The 27,955-nt window shown below is 39.7% G+C and overlaps 2 protein-coding genes across 12 annotated transcripts in view; one reads left to right on the plus strand and one right to left on the minus strand.

Moving 5' to 3' along the window:
- Positions 1–4,005, plus strand: part of PPP2R2C (protein phosphatase 2 regulatory subunit Bgamma) — a 201,548-nt gene extending 197,543 nt beyond the window's left edge. For all 9 annotated transcript variants that reach the window (XM_074822067.1, XM_074822073.1, XM_074822065.1 and 6 more), the window contains one exon: positions 1,164–4,005. In XM_074822067.1, the coding sequence (XP_074678168.1) occupies positions 1,164–1,455 (292 nt within the window). In that variant the 3' untranslated portion in view covers positions 1,456–4,005. The remainder of the gene's footprint in view (positions 1–1,163) is intronic.
- Positions 4,006–18,269: 14,264 nt separating this feature from the next.
- The window catches only part of WFS1 (wolframin ER transmembrane glycoprotein), a 34,863-nt gene continuing 25,177 nt past the window's right edge, over positions 18,270–27,955 (minus strand). For all 3 annotated transcript variants that reach the window (XM_074822064.1, XM_074822063.1, XM_074822062.1), the window contains 4 exons: positions 27,310–27,480; positions 26,587–26,667; positions 22,647–22,792; positions 18,270–20,966 (listed from right to left, as the gene is read on the minus strand). In XM_074822064.1, the coding sequence (XP_074678165.1) occupies positions 19,158–20,966; positions 22,647–22,792; positions 26,587–26,667; positions 27,310–27,480 (2,207 nt within the window). In that variant the 3' untranslated portion in view covers positions 18,270–19,157. The remainder of the gene's footprint in view (positions 20,967–22,646; positions 22,793–26,586; positions 26,668–27,309; positions 27,481–27,955) is intronic.

The following is a 27,955-nucleotide window of genomic DNA, read 5'->3' on the forward strand; positions in this document are numbered from 1 at the left end:
GGGCTGTACTAGAAAGGCAAATAATTCCTGATTGCCTGATCTTAGAACTGTATAGCTTTTCCTGTGGAAACCTGACTGTTTGGGGTGGATTCCCCTTCCAGCATGGAAATACAGAAAAAAGACCCTATTTGTGGCCAAGACAGGAGAGTAGCACATGGCCCTGGCTTCACATATGGAAAAAGTTCACAGGGGATGAGCTTTCGAACAAGGCTCTGAAACCCATGATTATGCTAATCCAATAACCTGAGGGCCATGGATGAAATCCTGAATTCATTAAAGTTAGTGACAAAATATCCTCCCCTAGGGACTGGGGGAATGAAGCAACTGGCAATCCATTATTTCAAACTACAAGCTGATTAATGGGGTAATTTTTATACAGATTGAGGTTTGGGTTTTGGCCCTTTCTCCCAGACCCAGATATATATCCTGTCTTGAAGCTTCATTCAGATTTCATACAAGAGATGACAGAATCCTGTCTATCAATGTGTTTATTTCTAAGAAGCATTGTAGATACAAATTTTAATAGTGTCTAGACACTTGCAAGGTCTATGGCTTCAGAAGGGAAAAGGGTTTATTCTGGAAAGAATTCACTTGTGCAAACTCAGGGTGATTTTTCAGAACCTTTCAAAACACATTTCTTCCAAATACTCATTAAAATACATAATTATGTACTAAATCTTACTATTGTATCAAAAGGTTGGAAATTTTTTTTTGAAGACTGTTTCTGGAATCATGGTAAATCTCAGCAGTCAGAAAAGGTAAAGATGTAGAGAAAGACAGAAGCCTGAAATATATGACCCTTAAATGCTCATAAAAAGCTGGAGGGTAATTAACAATAGCTTATTAAATCATATTACTTTTATTGTGAAGTCAGTCTTATGGTGTCAGGGTCCTGACACTTGTGCGTGCTTCAGGATGTGATTTTTGGGTAACTGTAATTTTCACTGAATACTCTTAATAGGGAAAGGGAAGACATTGGTCAAACAAAACTATTCACACTGGGTAGTACTGGGAAAGAACCTGGTTTATATTCTTTCCCAGCTGAAACCAGAAGACATCTTATGCTAAGGTTAAAGCTCAGCTGTCCTGATCCAGTCACATTAGTAGACTTCCCACAAGCTGCTGCTTAACTATGTTTTCTCTTTCTTTCTTTCTCTCTGCAGTGTGATAATGACAGGTGCATATAACAACTTTTTTCGAATGTTTGACCGAAATACCAAACGGGATGTTACCTTGGAGGCATCCCGAGAGAGCAGTAAACCACGAGCTATTCTTAAGCCCCGGAGAGTCTGTGTCGGAGGCAAACGGAGGAAAGATGACATCAGTGTTGACAGTTTGGACTTTACTAAGAAGATCTTGCACACAGCGTGGCACCCAACTGAGAACATCATTGCTATAGCAGCGACAAACAATCTGTACATATTTCAGGATAAAGTGAACTCAGAAATGCACTAGATTTATCAATATCCCTCTATATTTACAAACCAGCCTCTTGAGAGTTGTAGAAGGATGTGATCTTCACAAAAATTGTGGCTTCTGTGGTGGGATTTGTAGGTTGCATCCTTTCATCCCTCAGCCTGTATCATTATTGGTGGCAAGCCAACTATTTTCCATCACTGCAACTGTATGAGTAAAAGGCACGACTGCAAATCCAGTACTGTGGTCTGTATTGGTTCCTTTAAACAAACAGGGGTATTTATTCACTTTGGGAGTGTTCCTGAGGAGGGCTGAGACTCCTCAGCTCCTGTCAGTCCTTTCGAGGGTCTCAATGGTTCACAGGACCATGCTGGTCTGGTGCCCTGCCTGCTTTTGCAGTCCACAGCATTTACCACATTGTTAGAGCTTTTTGTCTCAATCTCTTGATTATTTTTTTTTTTCAGTAACATTTTTCTGTCTTTCAGCTAAGCCAAGCCTCTTTGAGTGAATGAATAGCCACTTCCCTTTAGAGCACGTGGCGTGTTGGAGAGGCCTCATGACAATTATAACTGGAAGCAGAATCCCTGCTGGTGAAAAGCTGCCCTGTCTCACCCGTCCCATTCCCTTCTTTACAACACCCTCTTATTTATTTATTTATTCACATTACTTTGTGCTTCAACTTCCCAAGTGAATAAGTGACAGACTGGTATAGTTACTCAGCCAGCTTATTTTAAGAAGTTTATTCTCTATAGATCTCTTTGCTCTGTTTAAAACAATAACTAGTATCTTCATCACATGGAGGACTATTAAAAAAACTTGGTATTGCCACTCCAGGGGGACTGGCTGGTCAGATGCAGCCTGGCAGTTTACACACAAACCCGTCCTACCGTTTGGGGGTTGGAGTTGAAAGCTACCACCTTGAAAGCTACCACCGACTTCAGTGGGAACAAAGTTGCGTCACTGCTAGACACTACAGAAAGTTGTTGATTGCAACATGGTTATTTTAATCCTGGCCTTTGGGGAACACAGGCAATGCCGTGGTATGTGTAACTGTAAAAGGAATGGTACTGCAAGATGCAGCACTGCTCAGTGAATTTTAATGCTTTTAAATGAGTCCACTGCTGGGAGGCAAAAATTCCTGGAGAAATATAAAAAATCAAAAACTCCAAACCAAATAAAACTTTCTTCATAAATACTGTTAGATCTATCTCTGTTTTAAAATGAATAGTGATGTAAATGGAAAAGTACACGCAATTGTTGTAGCGCATGCAGGAATTATACGGGAACGGTGCAGTGGGCAGAGTCCTCTTAATCCAGGAAAAGAAAGTTCTGCTGCATCCCTAATAGCTCTGACAGAAAAATTACTATCCCAAAGGCTTCCTCCTCAAACCATGAATAAAAGAGCACAACTCAGATGACCTGTTAATCTGCCCATATTAAAACTCCTCAGAAAAAAAAAAAAAAGTCTTTAAGCCATTATGCACTGATTCTTCGTAAGTGGAGAATGTACTGATGAAGGGATCTGCATGCTTTTATATTTTGGTTTGGGGGAAAGGGTGGGTGAAAATCTGCTTACAAGAACTAAAAAAATCTACAGCTTTTATATGGCATCTTAACACAACACATGAAATCTGTATGTTTGAAGTTTTCTAGATCAATGCTGTATATTTTGTGTGTAGAAGCACAAACGCATGTGCATCAGTTTCCAGCCACACTAAACACATACGGTATGAAATGTGTAGGTTAATTTCAAAGGGAATGAGGAATGTTTGTTTATAAAATACTGTATGCTGTAGCAGGCACGGACAGTATATGTACATATTTATTCTAATGAAATTTAACAAAATTGCTTTTTTTTCTCCCCTTGTAAAAAGGTTTAAGAATGTGGTAAATTGTATAGAAAACTTGTTAATGCCAAACTACTGCTTCGAGGGTGTCATACACTTTCTTTGACTTTTGGCCTCCTCCATTAACCTTTGCAGCTCAAAAAAAAAAAAAAAAGGCTATCAGCTCATATTGGCAATTACAGCTAGAAGTACTGTAGAACATATATTTAGCTTTTAACATTCTCAAGTAAGATTCTATAGATAACTTATTATAAAGCAGATCTTAATACAACAATTCTTTGTTTTTAATTTGAAGTACCTTACTCCGTTACAGCTTTGGGTACCAAAAAGAACATGTTAAAATTAAATAAAGAAATATATCTTTGGAGCTTTATAAAACTAATTAAATACCCAACCAAAATACCATGAAGTGATTATAGAGGAAATAAATAGAAACCTTTCAAAGACCAGTATTCCGTTCCTGTCTTTGACATCACTACTGCAGATCGGTTTCCTGGTTCCTTGAATGTATGGAAAGTTAACATCGTCATTGTGAACGTTTCCAACTTTCTTTCTCTTTTTAGTTTGAGCTTTCAGTGGTGTAGAGTAAGTGATGGTAAAGTTGGTAAATCTGATTGTTTTGAAAGCTGTTGTTCATGGCTGCATTCTTTGTGTTGCACAAATTAGCTAACTGTTGTTGAATAAAAATATAAATATGTTAATACCAGCTTTTTCAATAAAACTATAAACAAAAAGGCATAAATAGATGACTTCAAGGCACAGCTTATTTTTAAGCTAGACATGAAAGAGTTGTTTAGCTCCTTTTACAAAGGAGGAAGAGTCACAGAGATCGGGACTCACAGGGCAAGCTACTACATGAACTTAAAGTGTTGTGGCAGGTAAAAAAGTAAACACAGTGCCGTGAGTGGGACTGACTTGGGGGTTTAGCATGATGAAGAGTGTGTGCAGACAGTTACAGCAGAGCTGGAGATACACTTTTGGTTCATATCTTGGACCAGCTTTTTCCTCTGCTCATAGCCCAAGATAGACTTTAGGAGATTTGAGTCTCAGTCTCCTCCAGATAGAATAAGAGACATGCACAATGTGAAGGGACACACACAATCACAGTGTAAAAAATGGCATTAGTGTCATCACTGGCCAGGTTGGAGACCTCCCAGTGCAGTGGACCATGAGGGATGTTTGGGATGTGTCCAGACCTGGCCTCCCAAGTGAGACAGGCTTTGACTCAGGTGACAAACCAGAGGGCTACCAGCAGAGCAGCATCCCTCTTTCCCCCCACCGCTCTCTTTCTACCTCTACCCCAGGGGAAAATTAAAAAACAAAGAAAGAAAAAAAAAGAAAAAAAAAATGGCTTGCCATACACGCTTAAAGCTAGGAAAACATTCACTTCCCAGTCCAAACTGGTGCCTGAATCTCCCCACTCATCGTGACGCTTGCCCCAGATTTGGGCTCTTCTTTTGAATCTCAGTCTAAGGCAGCTGATGCTGCCTGCATGTTCTACATTGAGCCCTGGGCTGTGAGAAACCGCCTGGCCATCAGCACACACAAGTTACACGCTGAAAGGCTAAGTCCTTTTTCTGGATGCAGACCAGAATAAATTTGCCTCAGCTGTTAGATTAGGCAGTGTGTTGCTTTGCACAGCTCTCCCAGAGCTTACATGCTAATTTTTTCCCCCCTTTTTTTGGGAAGACACAGTCAATCCCACTCATTTAGATGGACAAATATGACTGGGCACTGAAGAGAGAAATCTCAGCTGAAAATCAACACATCAAGCAATACACTATTTACCTTTCCAGTTTCCCTTTTCATCCCTAAATACCCAGTAGGAGCAGAAGCCAGATGGCTAGCTCTCGTGCTTTTGAAATTTTCACACGCATATTTAGTAGCTGCATATGGCAATTTAACCCTTTATGGTTGGGGGGGGGGGGGCGGATACTGGCATGAGCCACCTGCTTCTGTTTGCAGCCAGCAAGTCATCTTGCTTTCAGGCAGAGTTAAGTCCTTTGGAGCCTTCCAAGGTTGTGGTTATTAATCCCTGATGAGAGGGCAAGTATAAGGACTGTTTACCTTCTATGTCCAATTTTCAGTAACATTGTCATCAATTTGCTCCCACTCCCAATAGTAATCCTCTTCCATTTGCAGTCTTCTCAGCAGATTACATTAAGTCTAAAATTAGAGCATGAATTCACTTATCTTGCTCATGTGGTAGAACCTCAGAAGGCAACAGGATTACTGGATTGGGTAAGAGTCAAAAATTTGGGCTTAATTTTATAAGATGCTTGGGATGGGGTATGTTTCTCTGGTTTTGTGAAGCCGTGAAATGGTCTTGATATTCTGTACAGGACAGTGCCATGCACACTGGAAAGGTCTGCTTTCAGAGTGCACCATGAGAAAGCTTTTCTTAGAAGTGATTTTTTTTTTTTCCTTCTCTCTGAAGTTGGATGAGGATCAAACTTTTATTCATGTGAAAGTGAGCACAACTCTTTACGCAGCTGAGATCCTAAATCTGCCCCCTGATGCAAAGCATTTCATGTGAAGCACCTGACTGAGAAAACTACTCAGTTCCCTCAGCTATAAAAGCTGCCATGAATATGGATCAGCCAGGCAAGGTACAGCTAATCAGTTGTCTTACCATTTGCCAAGTGAAGACAGTCAATAGGTAGGACAAGATCCTTAAACCAACAATTCCATTAAACAAATATTTTAATTTCATGGTGATGCTGTATTTTCTTTTTGTAACATGGCCACTAAAAAGAATAAAACCGACAATAATGACTCTATCAAAGGATTCGGGGTGGTTTTCCGGACAGTCACTCCATGTTTTAAAACTAGTACTAATCATACTAGTAGCATGTGCATGTCTCATGCAGCAGCCTGATCCAAGATATTGCAACAGATTCTCAAGCAGATTAAATACAAGACCAACTGGTAATAAACTGACTCTGCTCCAGTGAGAAGAGTACTTAGAGACCTCCAGAAACCCCTTCACCACCTTCTGTGGCTTCATCATCATTTCTCCAATAGGAGGAACCACTCTGGGAAAAAATTCACTGCAAATGATAAATAATTGAAACTGGAGTTAGGGTGTCAGATTTGAAGCAAAGAGGTTGGTATTCTTCCATGCTCTACCTATAAAATAAATGCTGCCCAAGCAGGAAAACAGTGTGAGACCCCACTGCAAATAACTTGTGCCAACATCCCAGTCCCAGCAGGCTCTCACTTTCATTTCTCCTTGGCCAGGCTTGAACAGCCCCAACAGAAGGCCAGGCTCCTTCGCACTTTAGTGGGAAGATGCAGAAGGAAGCAGAGGTTTCCCTCAGATAGGAGAGATACTGGCAGTGTGACCTGTTTGCGATACAGGAGATGATGCTCACTGTAAATTTATGCACATCTCGGGTTGTCTCGTGGAAGAGGTGAGGAGGAGAGCGTTGCTGGTTCAATTATCATCCTCTGACACCTCTGCTAACACCTCTCTGAGATGAACAGCTGCACTCTCCATTTCTCACAGCTATTGATCTCCAAACCCAGATAGATGTTGCTGCATCAATTGCACTCTGTCAACATGTTCAAAATATTATCTGTAACCTTAGCAGGTAAAGACTTACTTTAATATGAAATGAGAGATAAGCTGCACTATTTTATACCACCTTCCTTGACATATTTTGTAAACAAGTAGGGCTCAGCTAGACTTCTTTTTAAAATGTTTAACTATTTTGTGCTGCTATTGTAATACTGCTAATGAACGTCCAGGATCCAGTACTACTTTTAAAACTGGTATCTCCTAATCACTTTGTAGAGCTACAAGAAATCTCTCCTTGCACAGCTTATCCCAAAGGTCCTGTCAAACCAGCCTTAAACCCAGGCTCTCCCAAGATCCACCCTTCATTATGAAAGAGTGGAGAGGGTGGTTGTTGCTCAGGAAGGACATTTGCAGCCTGAAGCTATCCAAAGTGGGGGACAGAAAGATCTCTCTTGCTCCCTCTACACAGTCTGTCCCTAGTTTTAGCCCACACAACCCCTACTCTGTCGTGTTGCCCACCTATTCTCCCTGCGTTGCATTTCTTTCCACCTCATCGTATGACTCTCCACATTTTCCCTTTGGCCTCCTCCTTGGGTCACATCCAGTGGCCAGAAGCACTAAAATCCCACTGACTCCCACCACTGGACCAACCCCAGCAATCTCTGCAGTTTCTTATCGACATAATGGTAAGTGCGTACCCTGTAATCTCCTTGTCTCCTGACCTGTCAAAGAGGAAAGCCCCATTTGCCAATATACTATATTTCAAGTGGAAGATTTACAGAATCAGAGGGATGGTATCTTAGCAACCACCAATGCATTAAGAAAGCAGTTTAACCATTTAAACCTTCAATTAAAAAATCCGCCACAAAGAGGCAACTGTCATGTACAAGACACAAAGCCCTTCCAGTGATTCACCAAGGGGGACATGACCACTTTATACACATTGTAAGGAACTGAAAGAAGCAGTGTCTCAAACATTCATCGACACAGAAAACCCCAAGGACAAGCTGTGGCCTTTGGATTAGTCTAAGGAATGTCACCCAAGGAAGCAGGAGTATCGAAGGATGCACCCCCCACTCTCTTGCAGTTGCATTGACAAACTCCTTAGATAAACCTCAGAGAGGGTGACATGGACTAAACCAGGTGTTTCCCCTCAAGCATAAGTACCTCTAAACCCGATACTTTGTGGCTCTATTATGCAAGCCAGATACCATGCTTGCCTTGCTAATGACTTCACACCTTCACCATTGAAGTGGTAACAAGAGATAAGAGGTGAGCATTTCTGGGATGACTGATAAGATCTCTGGGAACAGAGGAAAACCCAAAGCTGGGCAAGGACCACTGACTCAACTGGAACCCATGCTCCACCTTCTTCCTTTTCTCTCATGGAAATGAGTTTGTAGAATACTGCCCCTCCTCATCTAATATGCTAATCATCTAATAAGATGAACTTAAAAAGGCAAAAGAAACTTGGTGTTGCACCCACCACTCAAGATTACCAGACCTGAGACAATGCTGGATCCAGGGGTGGTGATCAGGATCCCTTCCCTTCCCTTCCCTTCCCTTCCCTTCCCTTCCCTTCCCTTCCCTTCCCTTCCCTTCCCTTCCCTTCCCTTCCCTTCCCTTCCCTTCCCTTCCCTTCCCTTCCCTTCCCTTCCCTTCCCTTCCCTTCCCTTCCCTTCCCTTCCCTTCCCTTCCCTTCCCTTCCCTTCCCTTCCCCTTTCCTTCCCTTTTCCTTCCCTTTTCCTTCCCTTTTCCTTTCTTATAGATTTACAAGAGACCACATTGCTTATTATCCTTTTCCAAGTTTAAATTGTTCTCTACCACAAGTAAAACATTTTAACTAGTTGTTTGGTGTCATTTCACCTTAATTTAACCCGATGGGATCACAGAACCGTTGCAATTCTCTGGGCTTCCAGTCTGTGTCATGACACATATCCACCTGCCAAAGTGATCCCGGGAGAATCTTTTCCCTTCCCAACATACATGAGCTGGGTGGTGTTATGGCCCATACCTACATCGTTTGCTCTCTTGCAGGAAGTGAAGTGGAGAAAAGGCATCTTTTTGCAGAGGAACCCTGAGGTTTTGTATATTGGTCTCATCCCCATAGGAGCCAAATCAAGATCTTCAAGAGTTTCCAAGGGGAAATAAAAAAGTCCAACAATGAGAACTCAGAGTGAAATAGGCACAGGGCTGTGATCATCCCACATGAAATGCTGTGATGCAGCATCTACTCCCTGATTTGTACAACTTAGAAATGCAATCTTTTCCCTTCCAGGGTACCACCTTAATTATCAGTCTTTAGATACACCTTTCCCTCAGTTCTCTTCTTCCAAAGATTTGGGCCAGATGACAGACCAGAGCCAGGCCTCTCTCTGCTTTACCTGAACACCCCATGCAACAGCTGTTGTGAGTTTTCTGACCATGCCTGCAGCAAACCTGAATTTCATCCTTGACCTGACAAGGTCTGTTTTATTGCAAAAACAACAGGACTACTGCAAAAGCTAGTTTAGACAAATCACCATTTTCTGTCTCAAAAACTTTCTATAAAGGAAATCTCAACAGTATTTAGTGCATATTATATTTCATTTTACATTATTCTCAACTACTTCCTCCATGTCATGTGATGGCACACTGCAAGAGCAGGATGAGCCCGCTGGGAGCTATTAGGCCATCTCTATTTTTTGAAAACAAAGGGCTGTGAATAATCCCTCAAAAGGGACCTGTTTGAGAAGAACATGCAGTAGAAGCAGTGGAGAGCCCCTCATCCACAGATTGAAAATATTTTGCACAGAAAGGTAGGTCTTAACCCATAATCCATCACCAGCCTGGGAAGGGAGTAGGAGCACAACTGACGTTACAAAGGCAGGTGTTTGCATAACCCACAGACTTAATGGGATGCAGAAAGGTGGCAGCCATTGTCTTTCTTGCTCTTGCTTCATAGATGCACTATTTTGGAGAAACTTAATATAATAATTAAAGCAAAATTAAAGCAAAACAGAAATTCTACCAGGACAGCTATGGGTCCCAAAGAGTACCCACGCTATATGAGAACTGTGACATAAGGCACGTGCATGTACTCAGTGTATCCATCTGTGCTTAAAGACTATCTTACCTCTAAGCTGCAAGACAGAAGAGCTGCCCTGGGCTAGAGAAACTTCAGGCTGTAGGACTCAAACACTCCCATGGAGATTCGCTTTTTAAACAACGATTAAAGATCAATTGAACTGTTTCTAGAAGCAGCATTAGGAGAGATTTATGAATTATCCGTTTATAACTCTAGGAAAGCATCTTCTGTAAAGAGAAGACTGAAAAATCCATTTATTGCAAAACCATTTGCTGGACTCATCATCTGTCCCTCACGCTGCTGCAGGGGCACACACACAAACAGCACAGTTAGCCATGGGCTGTGTTTGGTGATGAAGTCGGTACATTCCTTGAACAGATTTCCTGCCAGTACGTGCTTTAAACAAAATTTAGCACCAAAAGAAAATAAACTTGCTTTGCATTGCATCCTTCTGATTGAATATGTTTCAAACTTGAAGTTTTTGTAAAAATAGAGGGTTCGTAGAGTATTCAGGCAGCGATATCCAACCCGATCTTCAGATGGTAGCTTCAGCTTTGATTGTAGGCATGTTCTTGATCAGAATTCAGTCTGTAGACTACTTCCAAAGCATCTAAGCCCTATTAAAATAACATTTCCATTACCTAATTAATTGTTTGAAGCTATTTTCAGTGATTATTTATTGAAGTTATAGTTTGTCACCTGAGGCAACAGCATGGCTTGTTGTCGTGGAAACATCTCTGCTGTCACCAGCACTGAATAGGGAGGGAGGAACTAGAGAGGGAACTACAGAAGAGATGCTTTGTTGAAATGCCTCACTCTTTAAAGTGAAGAAATTATTTCAGATAAAGACAGGCCATACTGAGATCAACACACACTGATTTCTGAGATATTAGGGGGCCTGTGGGCTTGGTTCAAGGCCTTTCTAATTTAGTGTGACACAGATCCTGCTGTCAAGCACTGCCGTCTCCTGTGGTTAACAGCCACATTTGCAAAGCCCTTTCTGATGCCAAACTTGCTATTATTGCAGAAAAATCCTGCCATCTTCAAAAATAGAACAAAAAAATCTCTAACAACCTGCTGTCCTCTCTCTATTTGATTTGTAAAAGATGAAAATTCAGTCTTTCAGGGTTTTCCTATTGGCCTTTACCTGGTGCATGATCTTGACACAACATTTCTGCTTTCCCCAAATCTATGCAATAATTATAGTGCATGGAGATCTCAAGTGAGAGTTGCAGCTGGAATTTCCCTTAAAAGAAGCATGTCTTCTACCTAAGTTTTAATTAAACTCTGCCACAGATTTTTTTCTCTTATTGTTCAGGTAACAGAAAGTTAATAAAAAGATTTAAGCTCTGATAAGCTCTGATTTTTTATTTTTTTTTTTTTCCACCTAACACATGAAGGCACAGGAGAAAACAGTTTCTACCAGAGGGACATCAGGACTGCATGTTGTCACCACTCACATATTACAACAGAAGCAAACAATGCAGATCAACGCTGTCAGATTTATCTTAAAAGAGCTCAGAGGCAGGCACCGTCTCAAAAAGCTGCTGAGCTGCAAAGCAGCCAGAATGTCCATTTCACAGATTTGCCATGCACTGTTTCATATACTGTTAGTTTATCATTACGCAGTATTTTATTACAAGGAAAACCAGATTTTTTTTTCTTCATTTTCACAGCCTTGGTTTGCAGATACACTCCCCAGTGATGACTTTGCTAGTCATTTGTGTAACATCGTTTGTATCTGGTGGGGAATTGGGTATACAAATGGTTATCTATTTTTCATAAAGATTTTTCTAACTGCATTTCCTCTCTGAAATGGAGTAAAACCAGACCCTGATTCTTTTGTTCCTTGGCGGTGCCCTCTGGAGTCAGCAGCAGATGGAGCGAAAATGCAGCGTGAGCCTGGAGTGCCATCCCACGGCACAAAAGGCAAACCACACAGGGGACATGTTCACCAGCAAAATGACACGTACCCTGTGCGAAACTGGAAAGTACCATTTTCTGGCAAGAAGTCCTGAATAGATAAAGCAAACAAGCACACAGAGGCTCCAGACACAAATATGCTCTCTCTGGAGGCTAATGAACCATATATAATTGCTGGGCAATACCCTTAACTGAGGACAAGATTAGCTAGACTCTCAAGGATGGTATTTTCTGACTTTTTAAAGAACATATCGAAAAAGTACAATTCATCAACAGTTGAGTGATGACTTGTACTGCGATGCTTTTGGCATCCTACATCAAACTGCAGATGAGAACTAAATCTCTGCCAATAATTAAGACTGAAAATGTGAATTGTTGATTACCTTTGTACATCATCCGCTGATGTCTCCATAAAGCCAATGCAGATGTCACTAACACTGACTAATCCAGCCTCATAACAACTGAAATGCCAACCAAAATGAAGCTATAACCTTGGCGACAGAATGAAGGGATTTTAAGTGAAGCCCATAAAGAGCACTTTCTCTTAAAACTTAATTTTTGTTTTTCTAAAATGTACACCAACATGTAATTATAAGATACAAGAACAGGATTAAGAGGAATATCACCTGTCATAGCATGAGAATAAAATCAGAGGCACTGGCAACACCACAGGAACTCAACTGGAAATGCAGCAGCTGTGGCACGAGCTGTGGAGTGGCTGCCCTGTGCCCTGGATGGAGCTACAGAGGATGCAAGGGAAGTGTTTTGTGGCAGGAGAGGGTGCACCCCCAGGACTCCAGAGTCTGCACAGGAAGACTAATCTAAGTCTCCACGTGGGGCAAATTGCCAGGCCATACACAAGAGCTTTTCTCCCTGGCTTTGGTGCTGTGAGCCTCACACAGTCCGAGATGGCACCAGTCTAGAGGTGGAGTCTGCTTTATATTTACCCATGGAACAGCAACAGATGTGCAATCTAATGCTGAAACATAACTTCTAGAAATAGGTGAATCATCACAAAGGTTAAAAACTCCACTTCCCAGTTATATGAAGATGCAGGTTACTAGAGTCTAAGACAACAACATTCTGACTACCATATACCCACAGAACTAGTTATGTGCAAATCTACTTCATGTTATTCTTCATAGAGTGTAATCATTTAAATCCCCTTCCTGTCCAAGTCAAGTGGACTTTGTAGTCTGACCTCCCAACCAGAGGATGCACCTAAAAGCTGCAAAAAAACCATTTCATGACATTAGTGTCACGGTGTCAATTAGGAGCTTCCCAAGAGCAACCCACGGCACCATTCTCTCTGCTTTCTCCTATTGCCAAGTGTTTGTTTATCTGTTTGTTTTTCAGCCACACTCTTTCTAGCTCCCAAACTTGTGTTGTGCATGGACTAAAGTGGCTTTGGAGGTGGGATGTTTCTGTTTCACAAATCTACACCTTTCATACCACTCAAGCAATAAAGGATACCAAGAGGAGTAGCCTCGCTGTCTAATTTCAGACACTGTAGAACAGCCTAAATTAAGACTCCATCTATACAGTCTGTGGAACAAGACAGGCTGTGTTGGGGAAACTCAAGCCATCTGAGAGTTTCCTCTCCAAATGGTCCCTGAATAGAAAAACCAACAACCTGATGCACATTATCAAGAGTAACAGGAAGATACCATCACCTTAAAAAAAGATAGTGTGATTAGAAAAAAAGTTGCAACAGAAAAATTTTGCCAGGAGCAAGACCCCTGCACCACCTGGGAGCAAGAACGGCTCATGTTAACCCCCCCACTTCTGCACAGAGCAACAGGGCTCCTGGCCAGGACCAAAGACCTCCAGGTGGTGCAATACAGCCCTGCACTTTCTCTGGGAGTTAGGGATCCCCCTGAACAACCCAGCACCATTAAAGCACTCTACTGTCAGGGGCAGAAGCTGCTGTCACTTCACTGTGGCTGTACAAGGGGCCTTTTCAGTGCTGAGACTTGACTTTTACAGCAGTGATCCCAGCCACGCAGTGCCATCAAAGACAGATCATCTCCCAGCAGACAGCCCCTATCAGAGCTGGACCCAGGATAACAGAGACATCAGCACACCATGGCACTGGGGTAGGCATCCCTGCATGTGACCTGGCCCAGTTTTTATTACTGGTGGCAGGTGGGAAAGTTAAAAATAATTGAATGCAGCCTCCCTTGGTAAATCCATCCCTCACCCCATTGGAGCAGCCACAAACCTTTGTGTAGAGCCCTCTTCTCTTAGCAATGGGGAACTGCAGAAGGCAGGAGGATGCAGCAGACTGTAAGTGTCTTGGGGCAGACAATCCAGCCAGATCCTCCACAGGGGACATAGTTTCTGCTGTAGCTACTGTGAAGCAAAGCAAATAATCTTCAAGCTGGTAGTGCCACAAGTCTTCAGGACTACACCTATCAACCTAGGTCAGGCTGTGCATGTCTGGGCTGCCAAGTCATACTTGAATTATTAGTATTGTCACTGGCCTGGGAGCGTATCTTCATTTTTTTGTGAGTTTGAAGACAGTCACCTACTGTCTGGAGGTAACTGTAGGTAAACCTGCATGTTCTTTAGAAGGAGTAGTGGGAATGCACTGGAAGACACCAGGATTTCACTGCTTTATTTCCCTTTTCACAAAGTGAGACAGTTAAGAAGGATTTCACATCCCAACTCACAGGGCAGCTGGAAAACAGGGAGAGGGGCATTAGGGCTGAAAGAGACTACCTGCTGGCAAAAGGGAGGGACAGCTACTCCCGAGCCCTCTAGTCCTGAGGACATGCTGCTTTGGCAGAAAAGCTCTAGGACCATGTTTATGTGGGTGTAGGCAAACTAAAGTGTCAGGTGCAAAAACAACGTATGCACTCCCTGTATGTATTTGTACACAGATATTCCCCACATTATGCATGTGTTGGGCATGCAACTGCTTATTATCAATAACCTCCTGCTCTTTTGTTTCTACTGTATTTTGGGAAGCGTGATTGCATATACACACACACATTTTCAGTAGGATTCCAAAGATCCTCGGTTTTATCATCAGCAGATGAAGCCCCCCGAAGGAAACACCCCAAGTAACTCAGTACTCAAATCAGAATGCGCAGTAAAACACATCATTATTGCACAAATTTAAAGGAAAATTTTTGTTGTATGAAAATGCTGAAATGAGTATTGTGAAGATGCAATCTTATAGAAGCTGCTTCCTGTACCTGACAGCAGGAAGATACATATCCTGTACCTTTCCTTCTACACGCATGTAGAGTATTTTGTAGAGGAAGGTTGCAAGCAGTATTTCTATGTTCCCATTCTGCTCCAAAACCTGAAGTTCAAGTTTATTAGAAGTGATGAAAACACAAGTTTTCTCAGTGCTGAACAGACCTCCTTAATAGGCAGGTGACTCTCATCTTTTCCACATCAGTCTATAATTTGAGAGGAAGGTGCAGGATTCTAATGATTATTTTTTTCCCAGAATAAAAGCTAATTAAATCTTTTGAGTAATAATATGAAAACAAATGAACCATCTTAATGCATATAAACAGTAATGTGATTTGGTTTTCTGTTTCTAGGCACCCTATTTGCATGTAGTAAGGAAGATGCTAGAGCAGGCATATATCTCTTCACAAGTTGGTGAGTTCCACCTAATTTTTGCTGCATGAATTAATATTTTTCTAGCTTAATGATTGAGTAGCTGGTTTTTCTTCAGATCTATCTGCTCTTCAAACAATTACAACTGTGAAGCTGAGATCAGAGCATAGCCTCTTTTAACTTCCTTCATTTGTTACTGAACATGACCATTGCCCTGAAAGGCTGCAATGGATTTCAAAAATATTAAGAAAGTAATCACAATCTTGAAACTTCTTTTGCCTTTTTCAGTGGAAATAGGGAAGCTAAAAGACAGACAGACATGGGTGTGCTCTGGAAGGCAGCATATTATTTTACGTTCACCAGCTGCATAGGAATTTAAGAAAGCACCGCGCTACCCCAATAGTAAATTTCTTATTACCCCGTATTACAAAAAATTTCAAGCAAATTTATAATTAATAATAGTTATTTTATGGCACTTAAAAGAAGACCAGTTAGTTCTAGGAAATAAAACCACATGTAATTTCTACAGATCTGATATCCTTCTCTGGAAGGACTGGGCAAAACACAAAGTATAAACTCTTTGCATTTGTGCCTACTGCAAGAGGCTGTTAGTCATTAGAGTGGGCCCTTAAATTATTCAGAGTTTCTATATGTGTTTTGTTGTTTTATGTGCTTATGGAAGAATGTATCAGTCTGGGGAACAAGCAGTACTTTTTCATGTTACTTTGAGGATGAAATTCAAAAAAATGAATATTTACTCTAAATTCTGTATATTCTAAATGCTAAAGCTGAGCTTACAGATGAACAGCTGAACCTAATTTAGATGTGTCAATAGCCATGTAATACTCTCCTCCTCCTCTTCAGTTAATTAATACTAATTCAAAGGATTGAATTATCAGCCTAGAGAAAGGGCACCTATCTTTGGAACTGTTTATAATTCATCATGTATTCAAAACTGAGTAAGAAAATAATAAATGTAGGATTAATTGAATAATTAACAGCAGCTGCCACATTCTGTCCCTGACTGGTTTGGAATGCAGAGTTATAGCACAAGTGGAACAAAGTTATTTTGTGCTCTGTTTGCTTGCAGGATGTGAAGTAGATAGAGCCCTCTTCGCAAAAACACCTTGCCTGGAATTGCAATTGCTTATTAAGTATTAGTGATTTTGTGTTTGCCAGCTAAGATACAACTTAGAAAGAAAAGATTTATTTGCTAAAGGTTTCTGAACACTAGATCAACAAGAAAATCCTATTTTTCCATAAAAATAGAAAAGCATCAAGAAGCAACACTTGAGAACTAGTGTTAAAGGGCATTATTTAAAGGTTTTGAAGTCAAATTTACCTCCTCTTTCCCTTTTGGATACACGGAAGAGCTGAAAACATATAGAAAATGACTTCCCATGTGCTAGTGTTCAAAACCTGCCTGCAACAGGAGCATCTGGCAAATTCAACTGTCCCCATCAACCTGTTGCTACAGAGCACACAAATTGTTTTTCCCAGGATCTAGCTAACTCAGGGTTTGTTTTTCACATAAGTGCATAAAGGGGAATTGCGTAACTTGGAATCTGACCATTATTGGTATCAATATTCTTGAGGGAGCTCCCCCCTCCAAGGAACTAGAGAGTTTTAGCTAATAATTCAAAGTTTGCAAAAGTATTAACAGTTATATGCCAATATCCCCTAATAATTTCATCAGAAAAGGCTGAACTAGAAGTCTCAGATTTGTTGGAATTAAGCTTCATAATGATATTATGTTATAGATGGGAACTGAAGTACCTGGATTAACCTTTTTGTCTCACCTTGAAAAGCAACTCTTTCCAAAGAAATACTTTCCCTCTTTTGCAAGACTTCCCACATCTGACTTCAGTCAATTTGTCCTTTTCAGGGTATGTACTAACTTCTTCAAAATGTGCCACAGTGAGTAAATGGACATCCTTACAAAAAGTAAAGGCTAAAAACAGAAGAATTTTTAACATTAGTTGTGAATACCAAGACTGGTGCCTTTTTTCTCCTGACATGAATAGAAGTTTCACAATTACGTGTATGTAAGGAAAAAAGAAAGAAAAGAATCTGCATCTTTTGTGCTTAGATTTGAGAGCCAGGAAGAATGTTTAGATACTAAAAAGAGCCTATGGATGTTCTAACAAAAGGAGGGGAGAAGGCTAAGTCTGGCTTATTTCCAGCCAAAACAGGACCAGGTAAGTGAAACTATGTCAAAATTTGCATTTACCTGCCACTTTTCACCATTTCTTTCCCCAGATGGAAACAGAGAGATGGTTGAGAGTTTTCAAAACTAGAAGCACCCAGAAGACATGATTCTACTCCATAGATTTTCTGGTGGGTTCAAACATGACTACGTGGCTTTGGATGGTGGAAGCTTCTGCTCTGCACTGTCAGGCCTGGCTCACTGCCTGGGAATTGGGCAGCATGCCTGTAGGTAGGTGCCTTTGGCTTCTTCCCAGCTGCAGCCCAGGGTGATGTTCAAGAGGGTGCTCATAGCTGGAGAGCAGCCAAATGCCTCATTTTCCCCAAAAGTTTCCCCTTCTCTCTCAAGAGTTTTCACCGATAACACTGGTGAAACAATACAGAAAGGCAAAAAAACCAGTCTAATGCAGGATCAGTGGAGTACTCAGGGAAATAGCGTGATGTATCTGTGAATTCCAGCAGGGAAAAAGGGTAGTAATTCACAACGAAAGCAGGGGTAAGCTGTACGTGTAGATTTCACAGCTACAAAAACTTCACCTGGCATACTCAGATTTTACTGATAGCTTTAAATAACTTGAAGTACAACTTCAAGCATCTCACACCAGAACACTTTAAACATTCTAAATTGTATTTTTCAGTGAAAGCTGGTATCAGCTCAACATAAACCACTGCTCACAATATCAAAGCATAATGAACAAACGTTGTACCCATCCAATTCAAGTTTGTATTTTGTGTTTATTTGCACAGTACAAATCATTGACCAAACATTCTATTTCAATGTCCACTGTAGACTTTTAGGTACTATTTTCAGTTGCTTTGGCTTGTCTGTTACTGGTTCCATCTCAATACCAGCCTTACTCTCAGGTGTTTGTCCTTCACACACCAGCATAGATTATACCTTAGTGTCATATGTAGCTATCATAACCAATCAGAAAAAATAGCATGTTTTGTACAGAATATTTAATGCAAAATGGAAGCTTGAGGACTTTTTACAACCTTGCTGGGGTGTGAAACGGTGTGTCCTTTCAAAAAACATTAAAATCACTGTCTTCTGAACAAATAGCAAAACAATGAGTTCTGTATGCATGTATCACCACCAGATACTGACTGTAAGACCACTTTTTTCTAGAAAACACCAAATAAATACAAACAATATATGCAACGTAAGCTGTTGTCAGCTATCTATTCTAAATCATACCTGTGAAAATACAAATGGGCACGTTGTGAAAATTTAAATAGTAAAGTGCTTTTAACATTAAGCAAGTGAATGCATCTAGTGTTGTACCACAGGCAAATATGTATCCATTTTGGACAAAATAGTCTCCATGCAATTAGTCAGCAGCAATCCCCTGCATTCATTTATAATACTGAACTAGTATATATTACTTCAGTCATACAGGGTTTAAAGTCAGGATACAGTGTGTACACTTACAACACTCAACCAATGCTCCACCTGTTAGCATACATTTTGAGCATTGCTAGAGCAAGGCAGGTTTTTAAAATTTTTTTTCAGAATTTTCTTTTTACCTTTTAAGGTATCAAACCTTTGGTAGTGTAAATGCAGTGTACACTGAAGATACCACTGAACTGATACGAGAGCTCATTATGCAGCTGACAGGAATGGGAAGAAGAAAAAATCAAAAGCAAATTTAATGGCTTTATGCACTGTGCTCCTCCAGTCATGCTCTATTTTCACATGCCTCCCTGCAGGTAAGAGTTTAGACATGCAATTCAAGCAAGTGATTGCTTTCAGTTCAAAGACAGGCCATTTACTGCCAAGACGACCCTCCAGAATTGTGCTGAATTCAATTATGCTTCCTTGCCTCAAGTTCAGCAACACCTTTTTAAACTCATTGCTTGCCTTCAGCACAATATCTTTGGTAATATCATCCTCCTCTATAGACCTGTTTCCATTTTTGCCACTGAAAGGCATGCCCACAGTTATTTCAAATTTGTACCGATCAAACATTTTCATGTGGCAGTTATGCTTTGTCAAATACTTGAGACGACACAATTCTTCCTCCTCCAGCGTAACATTTTTGGGGTCACAAAGAGGATAGGTTTCACCATACAAGCATCTCATCCAATCGCCAATAAAAAGTGGAAGCATATTTATTGCAGATTCTGCACTATTGTCGATTTCTGTCACGCGCACATATTTGAACCGCCCAGTCCATGTCACTCTGTGGCCTTCTAGGTGACTACATAAAATCTGAGTACGTGCCATGTTAGTCTCCTTCCACGACCGGGGTCCACAGAGGAAAGCATACTGATTCCATGTCAAGGTAGAGTTGTAAACTTTCATTCCCTCTGATCGATACACATAGAACCAACAGAACAACACTACAGCTGTAATCCACACCAGAATGAGTTTCACAATCGAGCTTCGAGTGAGGGATTTAACCATTTCAACTACAGAGAAGTTAACTTTAGTCCACCATCGGAAGAGCAAAGGAACAGTACACAAAACCAGAGTCACTACAATCTTCACAAGCTCCAGAGACACAAACCACTTAATGAAATGGATAAGACACATCAGTGCAATGCCTACACCTAGCACTGGGAGTGCAAAGAGAAACAGAAAATAACCGATTGATGCACGAATGAGCCCAATGCCGGAGGACTCCCGCAGAATGACCACAGAGAGTTCGCACCACATAAAGCAAACCAGGTATGGGACCAGGTAGCAGTAGGTGCCTTTAAAATTCCGTAGCTGTGCCATTCTAAAGAAAAGATAGAACAAGTACAAAAACAGAAGGCATGGGATGCTTACATTTATCACAAAGAAATGGCCTACAGGAACAGTAAAGAAGGTTTTACCTAAGAATTTCAAGTAGCCAAAATTCCCAGGTAATACCTGCAATAGGGATAAGCAACCTGCTGCTATCTCAGTCATTAACGCTCTTCGTGTATAAGGTTCTGCACACGTGCTTAAACTCATGTAACTTGTCACTGTGAAGAAAACTGAGACGGTAGCTAACTCTGAGCATGGTATACAGTCTTTGCTGGCTACAGGGAAGGAAAAAATGACAAAGAATACTGAGAGTAAAAAATAAATGTATGGCTCTAAGTGATTCCATCCAAAGTTCACCTCAGCTTGCTCAACATCTAGGTTTGGTTCAAAACGAAGCAGCAAGTCAGTCAAAGCGCGGAAGTTTTCCCAAGCCTTACTGTCCTGAAAAACTTTCAGTGTGCAAATCACCATAGAAATGAAGGACAAATAGAATATGACTAATGGAATAATGAAGGCAAAAAAATCAATTGTCAGATTACTGATGATGAAGAAAAAGATGAGAGCATTGATATGGTGTGTTGGAACAATGGTAGACAGCCAATGCATTCCTGCCTTTGATGCAACATCTATAAGGTATTCTTTAATTTCCATAATGGCATGAAGCGGGTATTTTACAACCTGGAAAGAGAGAAAGAAGCATTTTATTTATGAGCAGCTTTGTATCTTTACATCACAGATATTCTTAGCTGAAGCAGTAGCAGTCAGTTGTCTAACCTCAGCTGACATGAAAAGATTTATATTTCAGATGAATGTTGCCAATAAAATGAGATTACTTTGTCTGAGATTATTAGCTCTATTTTGATTAATTCAGTCAGATGAAGCTCAGAGGCGATTTTGATTTCAGGAAAGATGTATTTCATTACCTTTGACACAAACAATTAAATGGCCTTCTAGTCATATATTCTGCTCTGCTAACTTCATACTGAAGATAAACTACACAGCTGCAGTCCTGTACTATCTTAAGTCATTACTTGAGCTGTGAGTACTGTAGCTTTAAAGCACTTAACTCTGTCACTGTTCTGCAAGGATTATGCTACACAGTCCGATATGCACATAAGCTACAGGAAGTAGTGCATATGATTCATATGCATTTACAGGAAGTCTTTACAGCTGTGGTTTATCTTTAAAACAATTCTTCCCATGCATTTAGGGATGCAGTTGTCAAAAATTTGGTTTGGAAGCAGCAGAAATATCTTTAATTACTGCACGTTTAGGGATTCTTTTTACTCCACAACAGTAACTCTACAGGATCTTAAAATTCTACCCATCTTACGTGGCATTTTTCCAACACAGTCACCAGACAACAGAGGAAGTTCTGGGTCGAATCCTCTCCCTACCACCAACCACGCACTTTACATAGGATCAATATAAAGGTACAGGATTTTTCAAACAGATATTCAAATATTGCACCTGCACAATAGATGCTGCAAAGAATTCTCCTTCCCCCATAAAAGATAGTTTTTATGTTTTCCCAGAACTTATGCTTTTATATTAATTAGTTCAAGGGAAAGGCCAAGAATGCTTCAGCAAAGATCTAAGCATTGTGATGAACTAGGGCAACACATGCAATGACTCGAGCATAAGCTTACTTATTAGTGAAGGTATTCCCATTCTTCGTCAATGCATCTCTTTCACAATATTAGTTATTCAAAAGATTGGAAAGAGACACCCCTCACCCACCCTCCCCTTTTTTTTTTTACCCCTACCATATGATAATGGATGACAAAATGACAACAACTACAACAAAAACTCTCATGTCAGCAGCTAGAAACCCCCTACCTTGCTTGAAATTTATGCCAGTATTGAATGCATGCACCTTAATTTTCCTTCTTTCACTACCTAGAAAAGTATCGGTATAGAAAACCACTAATAGCAAGTTCCACCATTCTTGAATTCCTTCATAATAGAACCTTTTCACACCTGAAGGTTATGGATGATTTTTCCCACCTGCTTGCTCCTGTTTAAATAAGAAAGATATGAAGCATATAATAACATCTATAACGAAAATACAGCAGTTACGATAGGGACATTTAAATCTTTACTGAGATATACTGAGGCTATATGGCCCTCTTCCAGGGAAAACCATTATCCCTTTCTCTTAAATATATGACTCATATATATATGAAACTAAACATATATATGAAGTCAAGTCCAAAAAGAAATTATAGCAACAATTCTTGTACTGACCTATATGGACTAAACATCAGCTTCAAGAGTCAAGTGCAAGTCACTTCTATCTTGTCTGAAATGCTAAGTTAAGAGCCCTTCAACATAACCTGTTCAGTACTGCCTTTTTACCTTCAGTCGCAGGGGTAACTCTTCAGGAGTCTTCCCTGCCAATTCATCATCTTCCTCTTCCTGCATAATCAGGTTAGATGGGATGATTCCCTTTGCATACTTCTTGGTAATTTCAACAAAGTCATCCAAAGCAATAAATTTTTTAGCTAAAAGATAAAATTAATACTTTGAGTAAACAGTATACTACAACACCGTACTGCTCATGAGTTGGAATATTAGTTTTCTTTCCTGGTATTAAAGATGATCTAACTCCAGGCTTCAAAAACTGAACTACCAGTAACACAGATTTACCTTGCAACTTGTCTGAGATCTGTGCTGAAAACAATAAGCAATATATGACTACTATAGATCTTGTCAGACCAGCAGGTAAGTTTATGATACAGGTAAGTAGGACAACAGAGTGAGTAAATGAAGCTTATCTGCAAGTTAAAAAAAGACTACTGGATGAGGTCACACAGTTTTAAATCATAGGCTATCATATCTTTGGTAACTGCTTGAGAGAAATCTTTAACAGACACATCGAAAAGAAAGAATTGTACAGGAACAGTAATGAATTATCTGTATGTTAGTAACTGAAAAACTGACTGATATGGCATTTAACAGTAATTTTTCTGAGTTTAGAAGTTAGATGTATAATTATGGGAAATACCCAATTATTCATATCTACAAGACTAAATATAGATCACTTACAGTGTATTAATTTAATATACTATGTGGCTGCACAAAGGGCCTCCCCCAAACTATATCAACTGTGATCTAAAACAGATAGCCAACAACAAAATATACTTTGCTCAGTTGCACACAGAGACAAATTTTATCACTCTGCCCTGGAAGATCCTTATCCACTTCTTTGAGTAGAAGGGAGGCAAGAAGTTACTTCCGAAAACTCTAGGGATGATGCAAGACAGAAGATGCACTGCTTCAAACGCTTTTCACAGCCAGTTCCTTACATTAACATGGATTAGCTAGTTTCTATGATAGACAAGCTTCATGTTGTTTGTAAAGGAGGATAATTAACAGCAACTTTTTTCCATACACTAAAGCAAATGACATTGCTGTAGATATGAAAGACTTTTGAATGACAAAAATCTGCAACACACCTCCTACACCGTAAATTTAGCTAGTCAGCTGATACAAAGCTATGAAAGTTGGGCTGCTTAATACTAGTTTGAGATTCTAAAGAAACAGAAACCTGAAGTGCTTCACTAAATTTAAAATCAGAGGATTAGTGGGTTTGAGCCTATCAATTTTTTAATTTTAAAAATTGCTACATTTATAGGAGTTATATATAAATATATCAGTATTTAATACTGAAAACACTGTAGATACAGAATAAAATAAAAGTATTTCTGTCAAGATATCTGCTACAGGAAGAGGAGTGTTAAAAGAGTTCAAAAGAAAAACAGCAGCCTGCAATCTATTTTTGCTTTAATCTCACAACATGGATGTTGCCTTTTGCTTGGACTTTTACTTCCTGCCCCCCCCTCCTCCCATTGCACGAACCTGTATGACCCACAAAATACCACCTGGCATGCCTCCCAAGAAACAAAAAAGCATTTGTTTTTGCTAGCTATTCTTATCATTCACAGACTGTAAGGCAACATCACTCGTACAGAGAAATCAGTGAGACTCCTTAGCTGTTTTGTTGGGGTTCAGATCAAGCCTAATACCAAATTTGTCATCTAAATTTATCGTCCTATTAGGACAAAATAGACAGTGGTAAGATAGTCTTTCTGGTGTGGAATCAGCAAGCAGACATGGTTAGAACCTCACAAAAATTCCTTAATGGCACTTTTACAGGACCATGGGACATCCTGAGAGGGAAGGAGTTATTAACTTACTACGTATAGATGGCCTATCAAATGTAATGACATGTATACTCTCAGGCACACAACTGTCCATTGACAATGTCAGCTCTAATCTTCTGTTTGTACCTCCACTAAGGATAGCCCAGATCAGATATCTGCAAACACATATCTGGCTTAAAAACTATCTTCCAAGTATTGGCAATGTATTAAAACTGAAGGAAGAATCTCCTGCTGGCAAGATAAATGGAGAAACTCAGTGGATCAGAGAAGTAAATGCTGGAGAGTAACAGCTGTCTTGTTCACCCGAGAAAAGATAAAAGCTGTCAGGAGAAGAGGTAACAGCTTAACTCCTACTTTAAGTGTTTGATAAAAACTTTTCGTTTTTAAATGTTATTAGTATTTTGTCACCCAAGTGTCTCTTAAATGGATATAAAAAGCGTATGTTGTAGATTCTGCTTTATTATTCATGGATTTTTTTTTCTTCAATTTGGTTATGACAAATTCCCCTGCCTCCCCCATCCGCAGTAGAAAAAGAAAAATATGCACATCAATTTCTGCCTACACCTACATGTAGGTTCATTTACTCTCCTGTTATTTTATCTGCCATTTAAGGCTTAAAAAAAAATAAAGGAATTTGCCAGTTCCTTTTCTGACACTCTTTGAATTACTGAAGAATCCAGAACAAAATGACTTGCTTTGCACTCATGTTCTATCAGCATGTGTCAGTCCAGCGAAGGGATGGAAAGAACACTAGTGGTTTTCACTAAGCATCAGTGCAACATAGCTCCAATGAACATCTACGTTACATCTACATACATCTACGTTATGGTATGATGACCAGACAATGAAACACAACAGTCTTATCCTTGAAGGACTATTTCTAGCTTTCCAGAAGTGGCAAACAAGTCACAAAGAACAGCTGATGCACTCTCGTGGAAGATTTGATAGGACTAGAAGCTTAGTCTCCAAAATACTATTGCTCCTGTTACCCCTTTACTCAAACACAGGCACACATCCCTCCCCCTCTTCTGTGAAAGTTAACACAAAACTGAAATACTCCAGTCTTCTTAGGAATGTTATTTTCCAAAGTCACTCATGTCCCATGTAATGAAACCAATCCTTGAATGTAAAGGCCAAAATGACCTAATAAAATTTAAACTCCTTGAAAGATTAGATTTACACCTGCAAACCTCCAGATTTGGCTCACTAAACCACATATGACACTTTAGTTACAGGTATTCTCAACTACAGATATATTAGTAAGTAATATGCTTTGTGACATTTAAAAATGCTCTTCAAGAACTGATCTAGATTGCACATGAACTATTTCATATGACCTACTGCATTTCAAGAAAGTGAGATTTTCCAGATAATGATTAATCGAACTGTATGTTAGATAACATTCTTGAAAAACTGCATGTGCTGCACTGTTCAGAACTTTCCTCCTGAAGGCCCAACAGCATATCAGCATTTCTTAGATACGCAAGGTTAGGGAGAACTTTATTTCAATTCCAACCCCCCCCCACATTACAAAACTCACAGATTTCAGCCTACAAATCTGACCCTGTGTGTGTTGAGTGGTTTAAATTCTCCCCACAACATGACCTAAGCTGCCTCTAAGTTATGAAAGAAGTATCTTGGTGCATCTTTCCTATATTAGTTCTTGAACAAATATGAAAAGACAAACATTAATTACAAAGGAATGGCAAACAGAAGCAAGGCAAATAGAATGAGGGATCTGTCTGCATTAAATGGTTGCATAATTAATTCCCTTATTGTAATCAGAAAGCTTACTACAGTTTAGAACTAAAAAAAACCTTACTGAAAGCGCAAAATTTTTTTTTTGCTGAATAGACTTGTAAGTGCTGAAAGGGCAATAATATAAAAACAAATGACATGCAAACTCCTCTTAGTATACTAATTACTGACAAGTTGACTGTAATGGTGATGTTTTCCGTGAGTTTGCATGCAGATCAGTTATTTACCTTGCACATATAATAAATTGACACTATCGGTTTATAGCAATCCAAACTGGCTATACATTCTTACTCTGGCAACACAAGATTGCTTAGCAAAACAAACTAGAAAACAAAAACCACAGGCAAAGATCGAAAGCAGCAGCATGCACTCACATTCACTGCTCACTAATCGCTCCAGCATTCTTCTTTGCTTCTGCACTGACTTTGGGACTGGGCCAGGTTGCTTCTCACCATCTAGTTCAATAACAGAAGTTTATGGAAAGTCAAAGCAGTCAATTAAAGTGATTAAACAATAACTGGAATGTTATTCAAGCTGCAATATTTGGAGAATGGTATTTCCTCAAAGTCAGGAAAAGACAAACACACATATAAACAGGTAAGAAGCGGCTATATAGCTCTCTATATTCCTATGACTGTATTAGAAAAGGGAACAGCATTGACATACTGCTCTAATGGCAGAGTGAGCCAGGTATCTTGAAGACTGGGTTTGTAAATTGAAATATCTAGTCAGGTATCATCAGGATGACTGTTAAGTGAAAAAAAAGGGAAAAAAACCCAAACACAGTAAAGCCATACAAGATTTATTTTCCAAGAACAGCAAATGTCGAATTAAGATATTTGTAATATTTGGTCACTTAAATGAGTGCTTAAATGAATTGCAACCTACAGCAAGAGTTGGCAGGCCTTTATGAATGAACTTTTTGGTCTCAAGAACACAGTTATTACAAGAGAATTAGAGTTGTTAACACTGTTACTTTTTCTCAAGTAGATCATACATTTACTCTTATCTCATGCCTGATTGCTTATAAAGCCCTTTAAATTTCCAGCCTGTAAGTCTGTATTTTATCAATACCATAAATCAGTTCACAAACAAACCTTCATTGTCAACTTGCCCAACATTTTCCAGTAGTTCAGAAACTGCCAATTGCTTCTTCCTTTTTGGGTTTAATTTCCAATACATGACTAAGGCAGCTTTCCTCACAGCTCTCTCCAAGTCAGTCTCAGATGATAACTTTTTCACTTCTTGCTCATTCTCAGAAGTGATGCCTCAAGAAAAGAAAAATATATTATATACTATTATTCCACATCCTTGCAGAAAGGACAGATTTACCCACAATTTATATTTCTCAGTTTAGTCTGAAACTTCTCAAGTTTCATTCACATTGTGACCACCTAAGTAAATTACTCAAATGCCCTTCTGCGCCCGTTGCTTACCAAATTCTAATCACGTTAAACCGTACATTAAAGTACACTGAAGTACATTAAATTGTACTTCAAAGACTGTGCAAGACATTATCCTTATGTCTTGCTTCAACTTTTGAAGTACAGCAGTTCAGGCAAAAGGTGGTGTGGATATGCATGGGCCACATGTAAAAGGCAGCAAGAATTTAATTACTATTTAATTACAAGAATTATGTTGTTTGTTGTTTTTTTTTTCCTGTAAATAAGAGTTCAGATAGTTGGCAGATGAGAGGAGATCATTCCAGGTATGGAAAGCAGCATGAAGGAAGATGTGAATCTT

Source organism: Strix aluco, chromosome 4 (assembly GCF_031877795.1).
Source record: "Strix aluco isolate bStrAlu1 chromosome 4, bStrAlu1.hap1, whole genome shotgun sequence".
NCBI lineage: Eukaryota > Metazoa > Chordata > Aves > Strigiformes > Strigidae > Strix > Strix aluco.